General features: G+C 40.0%; 1 protein-coding gene and 1 long non-coding RNA gene across 11 annotated transcripts in view; one reads left to right on the forward strand and one right to left on the reverse strand.

Annotated features, from left to right (window-relative positions):
* LOC141424119 (uncharacterized) overlaps positions 1-1,423 on the reverse strand; it is a 536,343-nt gene extending 534,920 nt beyond the window's left edge. For both annotated transcript variants that reach the window (XR_012448988.1, XR_012448989.1), the window contains exon 1: positions 1,132-1,423. This is a non-coding gene — a long non-coding RNA (uncharacterized lncRNA). The remainder of the gene's footprint in view (positions 1-1,131) is intronic.
* The window catches only part of Gramd2b (GRAM domain containing 2B), a 91,718-nt gene that overhangs the window by 34,849 nt on the left and 43,221 nt on the right, over positions 1-13,648 (forward strand). The window contains exon 1 of one of the 9 annotated variants that reach the window (XM_020184967.2): positions 1,418-1,769. The exons of 6 other annotated variants lie outside the window; for them this stretch is intronic. In XM_020184967.2, the coding sequence (XP_020040556.1) occupies positions 1,687-1,769 (83 nt within the window). In that variant the 5' untranslated portion in view covers positions 1,418-1,686. Of the gene's footprint in view, positions 1-1,417; positions 1,770-13,648 lie in introns of those variants that run through there. 2 more of the 9 variants (XM_074076591.1, XM_020184969.2) reach the window with 2 other exon arrangements.

Below are 13,648 nucleotides of genomic sequence, written 5' to 3' on the forward strand. Positions count from 1 at the left end.
CAGAAAGCAGAACAGAGGTGACTACAGGCTGGGAGGAGGCAGGGGGTTTAATGAAAGTTATTATTTAATGGGAATTTATGTAGGAAAAGAAAATAAAAATTACTTTGAGGAAAGAGTCAGTCAGCTGTGAGCTCTGTATTAGGGGTTTGAAAGGCCCCTGAATTGAGGAGTCACTATGCTGAGGTTGGGAGGTTGACAATCTTTTCTAAATTCCAAGCCCACTCCATTCCTGAGTAGGATGAGGAACTAGAGAAGGGACATGGAGGCAAAGGCATCAGGAATGTCCCCAGGAAGACAGCTGTGAGCACAAAGAGGCAACCTCTAAGATTCCAGGTCACCCAGGCCATTTCCCATTCAGCACTACTCTGAAGTGAACCTGTGGTCAGAAAGGAAAGAGAGACCTGACTAGGCCAACTCTTAAGGAATTTGCATAAACCTTTTATTTTTCAAGTGTCACAGCAATCAGCCTGACACGATAAGCCAGTAGATAGCATAAAGATGTATAACTTTTGAATTTGTGAGGTTATTTGGAAGGGTAGGTGTTTCACACCCCCCCCCACGTACTGTGGTTGCATATTCTTTGTCATATTCCTAAATATAAAATTAATTTTAAAAGAAAAACAAAGGACTTGCAGCCTCAGAGCACAGTAATTTCTTCCCAGGCATGTCATGTTTAACTATTGCCACTTTCTGGAACTTTTATGTGAACAGTCTGTGTCCTGAACTCTTTCTGTAATGTGACCACTCTCTCTCTCCCTTTCCCTCCCTCCCTCTCTCTCCCCCCCTTTCCCTCTCTCACTCCCTTGTTGGACTTCCCACAATGAAATACTAATAAATATTAGTTATTTTCAATTATAGCAAACTGGAAAACCACTAACATCAACGTTATTTCTTATAATAAGTCAATGTTTAGAACTATGCTTAGAGCAGGAGGGCTCTCAGATTGGTTGAATGAATGGATGCTTCACAGACTGGAAGCAGCAAGGCCGACCCTCACCAAAAGGTAGGAAGACGCATCCCATTGGCCCTGGCTGGGTGCAGAGTGACATTTTGAAGGTTGTTTCTCTTCCTCCCGCACCCCCACCCCCAGACCTAGGAAGCCAACCACTAAAAGCAACTACTTCTAATTACCTTTGTTATTCCCACATAAAAGACTGAGGAGAGCGATTGTTTCAGCATGAAGAGACAGCCCTCAATGAGGCAATATCCTGTTTGAATAATTTAGGCTGCAGCTCAGGCCGGCACTCCGTCGGATCCGTTTCCTGTATCTACAGCTAGCGACTTTTTATAAACACAACAAAAACCCTGTCACAGTCAGGGTAGGGGAAAGAGCCCAGTTTACCAGGAGGCTGAATCTATAGTGGCTTGTTACGCAAACGCTTCACCTGCTTGGCCAATTAGCTTCCCATCCCAGCAAGACTAGTTCAGCAGGTTTCCTCTTTCTCTTCCTCGGCGGCGGGTTGGGGAGCGAGGCTGTCACTTGGCTTGGGCCCTCCCTGTCCCTCCCCTCCGGGCCGGACCAATCGCGCGGGCTCGGACGTGTCCCGGTGGGCCGGGACCGGCGCGCGGCCGCCTGGCTGCGCCGGGCCGAGGGCGCGGGGAGGGCGCGGCGCGGCTCGCTGGGCCTGCGCCCCGGAGTTGCCAGCCTTGCTGCGGGGACCCCGGCGCGCCCCGCCACGCGGCCCGATGACTGAGCTACAGCCGGAGCTGGACGACGCGAAGCCGCCCAAAGGGCTCGGGAAGAGGGACAGCAGAGGTGGCTCAGCCCAGTAAGTCTGCTCCGCTGGGACCCTCCGAGGTGGCAGAAGCGCGCTGCCCCATCCCACACCTCTGCCACACCACGGTCGGATGGAAAGGCTTTCTGGAACTTTTCTGTGGACACTCTTGTGTCCTGACCTCTCACTGTCGCTCTCTCCCTCTCCCTCTCTTACTCTCTCCTTCCCTCCCATCCTCTTTTCTCTGGAGCTTGCGCTCTCCCTCTTCCTCTCCCCACCCTTTTCCCCCCTCTTTCTCTGCCCCCCCCTTCTTCTCTCCCCCTCCCTCCCTCTTTTTTTTCCTCTGTCCCCTCTCTCCCCATCTCCTCATCTCCTCTCTTTCCCTCCTCTCTCTTTGATTTTAGGTATGCACTGTAGCTTGCAGTCTGTGGGGATATGAATCATTTGATCCGAGAGCACATTTGGTGTCTTATAATTCCCAAGGGAAATCTGGGAAGCCTATTCAACTCCAGCCATGGCAAGAAACCATGCCAATATTTATTTCAGTTGTCCTACTTCTTAATGACAACTGTGGGGATCCATTTGTCTCTGGTTATTAGACATCATAAGATTGTTGTCTTTCCAGTGATGTGGACTTTGATTCGGGGCTTGTGGATGTCTTCCCCCGGTTCCTTTTCTGTTTCCCTTCAAGACAGGAAAAGTATTAGGAAACGTGAAATACTCTTTTTCTCCTCCCTGGAGAAATGATTTGATGACTTAACACAAACTTATTTCCCGCTTTTTTGGAGAAAGGGTGTGGTGTCAGGGTGGGAGAGAACAATAATTATAAAGTAAAATAGAACACTTCAAATACTGAGTTGTGACCATCCTCTTAAAACATTTATGTGCATAATAGGATTTGCACATTACTTGACCTATAAACTCTTCCGGCTTAAGAAACTCAGAATAAATATTTTGATCAAAGGATTAACTTCCTAAAATGAAACTCACTTTATCTCTACTACTTTTGTTTTTTAGTTCAGAAGGTATAATTTTTAAATGATTATTTTTCCCCAAAATTTTTCTTTAAAAAGGAAAAGAATTTTCCAATATTTGCTTCTTTTTTAAATATCACCAGAATAAGTCACTGAAATTAAGAGATTATAAATAAGATCAATATCTTAATAAGCCCAATTTTGTGATGTCAAGTTGTTGGGGATACTCAAAGTATTTTATTGATAGTGTTATGAAAAGATGATAAATTCTTGTAGTAGTGAAGACTGAATCTTCATCATTCACCATTTAAGAAAATCAGAACCTTGTTCCTAATAAGAATTTGTATATATAAATGCAAATTCTAGGCGTGTATCCATGGAAGTTAGGGCAGAAGTTTTGGAAGAAGAACTTTGTTAACTGCCTTCATTTGTGGTTCCAAGACTTAGTCATATTGTCTCCTAGAGTTTCTGCCTTCTTTGCCAGTTCTTTCTTTGTCCTCTGGCAATGTCAACTTCCACTGACATTCCTTACCCTTTATGACAAAGAAATTGCTAGTAGTTGTCCTTCCATGTTTTTGTTTTCTCACCCAGAAATAATATCTTGACTTTATAAATGAACTATTAAATATCACTCATTTCCTTTGGAGTTAATCATCCTTACACATACTTTATTTCTCTGGAAAAGAGGCAGTGTGGATGGTGTTTTCACCATGTTACAAATGGAGGTGACAGGGGTGTTGAGTGGCAGAAGCAAAGCTAGAACCCGAGACTTTAAATGCCTAATCCAGGACTCACCCAAGGCGGTCCTTAGTTCCAGTTACACAAAGCAGAATGATTCATGTCTCCCTAACAGCTGGCATTACTGAGAGTGTGCTTGCTGTGTGACAGGGAGTATGCGCAACACTTTGCATGCATTTGCAATAAAATGAAATAGACACTATTTTTATCTCCATTTTACAGATAAGAACAGTGAAACTCTTGAGAAGTTAGGCAGTCATACAGTTACTAGCCTAATCTTCTAACTCTAGAGCCAATTGTAAGCACTGCACAATAATTTATTCTCAGCTCCACTGTCTTTAATCTATACTGGCCCTCCATGGCCTACTCTAAAACATAGGTTTCTCTGCCAAGACTTTAGAATGCTTCATGATCTAGACAGTCATAGATCATTTCAACCTCATTCTCAATACTAATCCGCATGTGATCTTTTATAGCCAAGTATCATCCAGTAACCTTGTACTTATACTGTGCAGTGCCTCCATGTTCAGTCCAGTGTTTTTCATCAGTGGGTGGATGGATAAGGAAAATGTGGTATATGTGCATAATGGAAAATATGGTATAAGAACACATTCTTCGTCTTCATAAAAGAAGGAAATCCTGTCATTTGTGACGTGGATAAACCTACAGGACATTATGCTAAGTGAAATGAGACAGGCACAGAAAGATAAATACCACGTGATCTCACTTACATGTGGAATGTAAAAAAGCTGATCTCATAGAAGTAGAATGTTGGTTACCAGAGGATGGAAGAGAAGGAATGGAGTTGGTGGTCAAAGGGTACAGAGTTTCAGATAGAAAGCAGGAATAAATTTTGAGATCTGATGCACAGCAGGGTGAAGAAACAGAGACAATATTGTATGTTTCAAAATAAGTGTAAATTTCAAATACCTTATAATTAAAAATGATAGGTAAGTGAGGTAAAGTTTAAAAATACATATTTTCTTAAAAAACTCCAAAAGGGAAAAAAAAAAAGAGGTGATAGGCAGAAGGAATAGGAATGTGCCATTCGGTAGGACTGAATAATCCCCGTCTCTTTTCCTTGCTCAGTTAGTTCCCACTGTCTTTTCTCTTAGACCTCTAGAAATGAATTCAAGTTTTCCTCATTTAAAGACTTCCCTTATCATTGCCACATCATCTCTTCCTTATCAGTGCTCCTCTTGTACGTACTTAGTGGGTCCCCTGGAATTTAGCTGCCGCTGTTATAATAATTCAGCTTTCCTGTCTCCTGGACCAGGGACCCTGGCAAATTACTGAGCACAACTACCTCAGTTTCATCACCTGCTTCATATCAGCTCGATTTGAAGTTTAAATAGGAAATGTGAGAAATGCACTTAGCCCAATGCTGACATACTGGCAGGTCGCCATCAATTGTAACTGTTAGTGCTCGTTGCTAAGGGACTGGAACATCTATGGGGTGGGGGTGGGAGAATGACATAAAATGTAATTAAACTAAATTGTCCAAATTCAGAAGGCTTAAACTCTTACAGTAGCACACAACCACATCCTATTATGTGAACTTGAGTTTTGTGATAGCATCCAACCATTTCCGTGAATCTAACATCTTGCTTTCTGCATTATGCAAAAAGGATCTGATGCCAAACTGTTTTGTGATACCCCAGCTTATTTAAATATTACTGATCTGCCATTATTGCATCTGTTGTCCAATACTTTTATCCGTGACCATGGATTTTCACATTCTGCTTCCTGGCACTGAGATTTTCCTCAGCTTTAAACTGCTGAGCTTTTTCTGTGTGTTAAACCCAGCATTCTTATTCTATGCATGCTCAGTTTCAGGCACTTCGCACCTTTTCAAATGGAATAAAGCAGAGGTCCCGAGAGACTCCTCCTCAGCCGCAAAATTGAGCACTTCCTTCTCTAAAACAGGAGTGTTTTTATTCCAATATAGGTTTGATTGTTTACCTTTAGAAGTAACGTAAACTTGGTACCAACTTAAAGTGCACTCCCTAAGGTGACTTACTTATAAGCTGTTATTGGTCACTCACAAGTGTCTGAGGCTCTTCTACTATAATGGGGCGTGGTGTCCCAAGATACAGTATTTTTAACAACTTTATTAAAGAATTTTTTTACATGTCATAAAATTTACCAATTTCTAGTTTAGAATTCAATTATTTTTAGTAATTTTACCAAGTACTACAATATCACAATGACCTAGTTTTAGAGCATTTCATCCCTGCAATGAATTTCTTCAGGCATATTTATACATAATCCCTATTTCCACACCTGACATCAGCCTCAAGCAAACACTTTTTTTTTTTCCTTTTATTATTGATATGTGCATACAAGGCTTGGTTCATTTCTCCCCCCTGCCCCCACCCCCTCCCTTACCACCCACCCCGCCCCCCTCCCCCCACCCCCTCAATACCCAGCAGAAACTACTTTGCCCTTATTTCTAATTTTGTTGTAGAGAGAGTATAAGCAATAATAGGAAGGAACAAGGGTTTTTGCTGGTTGAGATAAGGATAGCTATACAGGGCATTGACTCACATTGATTTCGTGTGCGTGGGTGTTACCTTCTAGGTTAATTCTTTTTGATCTAACCTTTTCTCTAGTGCCTGGTCCCCTTTTCCTATTGGCCTCAGTTGCTTTTATGGTATCTGCTTTAGTTTCTCTGCGTTGAGGGCAACAAATGCTAGCTAGTTTTTTAAGTGTCTTACCTATCCTCAACCCTCCCTTGTGTGTTCTCGCTTTTATCATGTGCTCAAAGTCCAATCCCATTGTTGTGTTTGCCCTTGATCTAATGTCCACATATGAGGGAGAACATACGATTTTTGGTCTTTTGGGCCAGGCTAACCTCACTCAGAATGATGTTCTCCAATTCCATCCATTTACCAGCGAATGATAACATTTCGTTCTTCTTCATGGCTGCATAATATTCCCTTGTGTATAGATACCACATTTTCTTAATCCATTCATCAGTTGTGGGGCATCTTGGCTGTTTCCACAACTTGGCTATTGTGAATAGTGCCACAATAAACATGGGTGTGCAGGTGCCTCTGTAGTAACCTGTGTCACAGTCTTTTGGGTATATCCCCAAGAGTGGTATTGCTAGATCAAATGGTAGATCAATGTCCAGCTTTTTAAGTAGCCTCCAAATTTTTTTCCAGAGTGGTTGTACTAGTTTACATTCCCACCAACAGTGTAAGACCTTTTTCCCCGCATCCTCGCCAACACCTGTTGTTGGTGGTGTTGCTGATGATGGCTATTCTAACAGGGGTGAGGTGGAATCTTAGCGTGGTTTTAATTTGCATTTCCTTTATTGCTAGAGATGGTGAGCAAAACACTCTTTTCTTTCTGTCCCTGTGAATCCTTTTTCTGGGTATTTCATGATTCTAGACTTACGGTGAGGTTCCATCCCATGAGTTGAAAATATTGTAAGTGGAAAATGCATTTAATGCACCTAACCTATGGAACCTCATAGCTTATCAACATGATATGCTATAGAGGTTTGGTGTTGATCATCTGGAAAAAACTGGGAGCTGCTGCTCTCTGCTGCTGCCCAACATCTAAAAAAAAGAGTATCATATCGCTAGCCTAGAAAAAGATCACAACTCAAATCTTGAAGTGCAGTTTCTGCTGAATGTGTGTTGTTTTCCACCACCATGAAGTGGAAAAATTGTTAAGTTGAACCATCATTAAGTTGGGAACCATCTGTATGTGGAATCATACAATACGTGGGCTCTTGTCTCTGCCTTCTTGTACTTCATGCCATGTTTCAACGTTCATCCATGAGGTGGCGTGTGCTAGCAATTCATTCCTTCTCAGTACTGAACAGTATTCAGTTGTATGAATGTTGAACATTTAGGTTATTTTTACTTTGTGGCTGTTAGGAATGAGATTGCTATGAATGTTTGCATGTGGGTCTTTGTGTGAACATATGCTTTTCATTTCTCTTGAGTACATGCCTACATGTGGAATTGCTGGGTCATATAGCAACCCTATATTTAACTTTTTGAGGAATTGGCAAAGTGCTTTCCAAAGGAACTTCAGCACTTTATGTTCCTGCCAGCGATGTTATGTGTGCTGTAGATTTAAGAAAAAGGGCTTTCATATGGCAAGAAACACCTTATACTTTATTACATAAGAAGTATCTGTTGACTGTTAAATGTCATTTATATTTAAGATTTTTAAGAGCCTCCCAAATCACAATGTCAAAGGTATCTCAGGTTGTGATGCTTGGGCACTTTTGGTTAAAAATTTACATTTAATATTTACTACTGAGTTTTTAAATGATAGAATTGGACCATAATCTCTCTATACTGACATTTTAAAAACCCATCTATGTATAAGATTAGAAAATTAAAATAATATAGATCCATATCAAATGAAAAGCAAAGGCCTCCTGCCTGTCTTCGTGTATCAAAGGTAATTAGTCCTCAAGGTTTTGTTGTTCTTGCTATGCCATTCTCAATTAAGGCCAGAATCCAGTTTTTTGTTGTTGTTGAATTCTTTTGTTTTTCCTTAAAATATCCACTTTCCAACAGGCATATAGTTATGTGTTGCTTACTGACAAGAACACATTCTGAGAAATGTGACATTAGGTAATTTCATCACAGAGTGTATTTACACAAACCTGTACGTATAGTCTGTACTACACACTGAGGCTATTTGCTTTAGAAATAATGGGATAGCCAATTGCTGCTAGGGCCTTAATGAAAGAAACAATAGGAGATTAAATAAAGCACAGGAGAAAGCGATGAACTCAGGAGACTTGGTTAACACAGGTGAACAAGGCTGCTTCTGGTGGACCATAGCATACATTTTTTGTAAGTAGGACTGCATTTTTGAAAAACACAACAAAAAGCCTAATATAGTAAATATACAAATGACCATTATCATTATCAAGTATTATGTGCTATGCATAATACATATTTTTATATGACTGGCAAAGCAGTTTCTTTACAGCAGCATCACCATAAACACACATGAGTAAATCATCACCCTATCCCATTAGGATAGCTGTGATATCACCAGACAATAGAAATTGCTCAGCTCCATTATGATCTTATGAGACCACCATAATATATGCTGTATGTCATTGACCAAAACATTGTCATGCAGCCCATGGCTGTAAATGCCTTGGACTTGGCAAAATAAAGCGCTGTGTAAGGGTGTCATGATGAGTAACTGTGAACATACAGCATGTGACTGCATACCACAGAACAGCGTAATAAACGCCAGACAGTATCCTCATATCCCACTTTTGTCAAGTCTCTGCAGAACAGTTGTTTAGCTATGCAATGACTACTCAGCCTTAGCAGTAATAAGCACACATCACAACACAACTTTCTTATTAGCAAAGTGGAGTCCTAGAAGTAAGTGAAGGGAGGTGTTCCCTACTGAGCCATCCTAAATTATCAATTTAGTGAGAGAGGGTCTCACTTTGTACCCCAGACTGGCCTTGAACTCATGATCCTCCTGCGTCAGCCTTCTTATCTCTTCTGTTCCCCTCTTCTAGTCTTGGTACTTCTGGATAGGCTCTTATTTAGGTGAGGTAGCAAAGTCTGGGCCACCCTTTGAACAATTGAATGTTGATCACAATGGAGAGTAGACCTGTTAAAAATAGAAACCAAGGTTGAGGATAGGAAGTGTGAAGCTGGAGAAAATGAGTAAGGAGATGAGGAGAGAATAGGAGAATTGGAAAAAGTGAGCGGGGAGAAATATTGAGTTGGATTGGAAAGAGAAAGAAAAGAAGGAGGCAGATTTACCATTAACCTGTGTAGTCTTCCTCTTCTGTCCTGGAAGACACTCATCTTCCCTCTCTGTACTGTTCCATGTCTTGTCAGTGACGTTGCAGGCAATGAGAGGGGCCACCACTCCTTTCTCCTCACGAGACAGTGATATGTCATTGATCTCTATACATGTTGGTGGTTTCTTAAGTCCGTATACATCACGTTTATGATTATACTCACACTTGTTGTCTTCTAGATTTTTTTAATTATGTCTTCCACTTGCATAGTGAGTTAAAACCGAGAAAACCTCAGAAACATTGCAATTTTTGTGACCTTTACTGTTAAGGATTATCATCTGAAAAAGTTATTTGTGACCTTATAAATTATTTTGAAACTCCTAGTATGTAGTGCTTTAGAAGTTGAATTGTGAATTGAGTTGCTACATGCCAATAATGATGAAAAGCCACTAACTCATCATGACAAATTTTCTCATTTCTGTATTGTTTCTTTCCCTCCTGTCCTCCTTTCCTCCCTCAATAACAAACTGTTCCATGATATGAAAAGTTGAACTTGTTTTGAAATGAAGTTGATAAATTTCTTACACTTCTAAGAATCTTTTTTGAAAATTTCACAAAGAATCAATCAAAGTCCTTTTCTCAAATTGTAAAATCAGACTTTATCAGGACCTATAAGATGAGAGAATAAGAGATGGCACACGGACTAAGAGAAAGGGCAGTATTTGACAGTTGGTAATGACTCAAGAGATTTGAGCATGTGCTCTGCAGGCATTTATTAAGTAGGTTTGTGCATTGGGAACCATAAGGTTGTCATAGAGATCACAGTATGAAAAAGATAAGGCTTTTACCCATAAGAGAGTGGAATAGAGGAGGGAGATACTTTGTTTTGAGATGTGATCTTCTTTCAAAGAAGAATCTAGGTACTTCCAGAATGTACCCTAAAGCTTAAGCTAGGTGAGATAATATCACTGCCATACATTAGACACTGTTCGCCATGCTTTTACATATCTACATGTAATGAGGTACTATTTTCATCACACTTTATATATATACAGTGACTTGCCCAAGATCATAACGACTATTTGAAGCCAAAATTCAAAGGCAGGCAGTGTAATCTGAACCAGCCCCCTAAATTGTTAATTAGGTAAGTGTACTAGATTTAGGACGGGCAAAAATGCAAAAGATAAAATACCATAGAATACCATCCATTAAATGTCTATGCATCCCTGAATAATTTTTATAAGTCTGTTTCCTCAACTATAAAGCTAAGGCTAATTTGCATTCTACAGTTCTAACATAGGAAGGATTGCTAATGCTTTTCTTTTCTCATTGTATTCAAGGCAGTAATCTTGACTTTCCCACATGATAATTATCAAGTATTAGCATTAAGTTTTCCATTTTTGTCTAAGTGTCACCTAGTGATTAACATCTATTAGCTGACCATTCTACTACCTAGTAAATCCCTGAGGTTTTGTTTTTGTTTTGTTTCGTTTTTGTGGAACTGGGGTTTGAGCTCAGGGCTCTCTACCACACCTCTCATCCATTTTGCTCTGGTTATTTTTGAGATAGAGTCTGGAGAACTATTTGCCCTAGGATGGCCTAGAACCCTCGAACCACATTCCTTCCAGTCTCAGTCTTCCAAGTAGCTAGGGATTATAGGTGTGAGCCACCTGTGCCCAGCTAGTCCCTGAGAATTCTTAAGTACAAGCCTGTTTTCCTATTCTTGACCTTGGTCAGACTAGATTCATTAGCCCTGCTGTTACAAATTTCATCTGAGATCTGATTTTTAACATTGTACTGTTCTGTAACTTTGATATGTTAGGTCTTCACTCTTCTCTAATCCAGTGTAATTCAATAAGCATTTGCCTAGTACTTCCTCTGTGTTGGGAACACAAGACTAAGTAAAATGTCTGATGTACTTTAGAAGCTCCCAGTCAGAGGATAGGGGAGCAGGAAATAACTAATACAGTGTGATAAGAATTCCAAGGTTGTTATCAAATACTGTGGGAACAGAGATGCCGGCAATCAGGTTTTCTTGGGGTGAGCAGAGATAAGAAGTTATGTTTGGAGTGAGATAGATGGATAAGAAAGAATTTGGCCTCAAGTGGAGGCAAAAATTTATTGCAGATAGAAAAACAAGGATTGTAAACTTGGGAAATCAAATTCATGTTTCTGATGAGCTATTAGGGGTGTCCTGTGACCATACTGGTGGGAATAGGAAGATGAGCAGGGAGAAGGGGGGTGAGGATGTGGAGCCCGAGGAGAAGCCCTGGTTAGCATTTGCTTCCTAGCTTTGATCTCTGCTTCACTTCCGGCTTTGGCTCTGCTACCAACTCTTTGACACTTTAGGGAAATCACTCTCCTCTCTGTTCTTCAGTTTCCTCCTCTGTAAAAAGAGAGGACTGAATGACCTGATTTGTTAGATCCCTTCCAACCCAAAAAGTAGCAGTCTTTGAAGAAACTGCCCTACTTCTCAGCGCTCTTCTGTTCCTTTTGTGTAAAGAATTCTATTAGCCTGAACACATTGAGAAAGCTTTTAAAATACAAATAGAATCCTTGCTTTCTTGCATGATTTGGCTTCTATTTATTTATTTTGCTTTTATTTCTTTCCCTAGGTAAACTTATACTTGTTTAAGACAGGACTACTGCTGGAACAAACCTAACAATATCCTCTTACACATTTATAGATACATATCAGCACTCACTTTGCATGCAGACAACCCCACTTTGCCACAATGCCTTCTGCGCTGGTCAGAGTAGAAATGCCTAGTAAGGTCATTTAATTTAAGCCTATAACACAAATGGGGACCAAATTCATTATCAACAGAGCAGCAAGCTTGTCTGGTATACTTAATATCTGAAAATAATAATTTATTGCACTTGAATGCAGAATACAAGTTAAGGTTAAAAAAGCCCTTTTCCTCAGAAGTCAGATTGGGAAATACTAAGATACAAGCTGTCCACTTCAATTTAGCAATTATGCTAGCCTTTTTAGTGTACTTTCTAGTCTTTGAAATATTTATATTCACATCAGTATTTGAATTTAATGCACATTTCTTGAGACCATACTGTTGTTAGGCACTATGTTATGTTATAGGATGTTAGGATATATTCACATAGACCCTTCCTTCAAGAACATTAAGGCAGATGTCACTGTAATCCTTTAACTAAATTTATTTTTCAACTTATACATAAAAACATTAAAAATTGTGTATATTAATGGGCACCATGTGATATGTCAATATATGAATACACTGTGTGTTATTTAAAACAAGTTAAACATATCTGTCTCCTCAAACATCATTTCTTTATGGAAGAAACATTTAGAATCTTTTTTTGGCTTTTTTAAACATACAGTACATTATTGTTTTCTATAGTCATCCTCCTGTGCAACAGCACACCAGAACGTCTTATTCCTGTCTAATTGTAACTTAGTACCCATTGATCAACCTTTCCCCATCTCTCCCTTTCCCTACCAGCCTCTGGTAACTTCCAGTCTACTCTCAGCATCTGTGATCAACATTTTTAGATTCCATACATGAGTGAGGTTCTGTGGTACAGCAGACCCTTGGTACCTGTGGGTCTGTGGCTCCCACCATTGAGGAAAACCTGAGGATGCTCAGGATGCATGGAGTTCAGTACTGTGCTGGATGCTCCATTCACTTTTCCCATAACACAGCCCAGCTTCCACAAAAGCTACGCCCCTTTCAACAAATCTCACATTTTCACTTGATCACGTAAGAACATTCACTTTTACCTTGCTTTTGGGTACCATTTGTTTTTGGGGAGACAGATTTTCACAAAATTAAAAGCAGGGAGACACCCAGCAGGTAACAAAATGATTTAAACACAACTGACATTCATGTGGGACTGACTGAGAGCACCACATCAGCTGACCTGCATAATAAGCACATGAGAATTAAAAATTTTTGTTTTTGAAATTTTTAATTTTATTTCTTTGACTATACTTGGTTAAACTATGTGTAATAAATTTGCAAATAAGATAAGTTTATTGTATTTGTCTTTCTGTGCCTAGCTTATTTCACTTAACTTAATCTGGTTCCATTCATGTTGTTGCAAATGACAGTTTTTTTATGGCTGAGTAGTAGTCCATGGTGTATATGTACATTTTCTTTATCCATTCATTCAATGATAAATGCTTAGGTTATTACCATTTCTTGGCTATTGTGAATGGTGCTACAATAAACATGAAAGTGCAGATACCTCTTCGAAATACTGATTTCATTTCCTTTAGTTATATAACCAGGAGTGGGATTTCTGGACCATGTGGCCGTTCTATTTTTAATATTTGGGGAACCTCCATAGTGTTTTCCATTAGTATAGCCTAATTCACATTCCCACCAACAGCGTGCCAGGGTTCCCTTTGCTCCACATCCTCACCAGCACTGTGATCTCCAGTCTTTAGGTTAATAGCTATTCTTATTGGGGTGAGGTGACACTTCATTGTGGTT

This window comes from Castor canadensis, chromosome 6 (genome assembly GCF_047511655.1).
Source record: "Castor canadensis chromosome 6, mCasCan1.hap1v2, whole genome shotgun sequence".
NCBI classification, from domain to species: domain Eukaryota; kingdom Metazoa; phylum Chordata; class Mammalia; order Rodentia; family Castoridae; genus Castor; species Castor canadensis.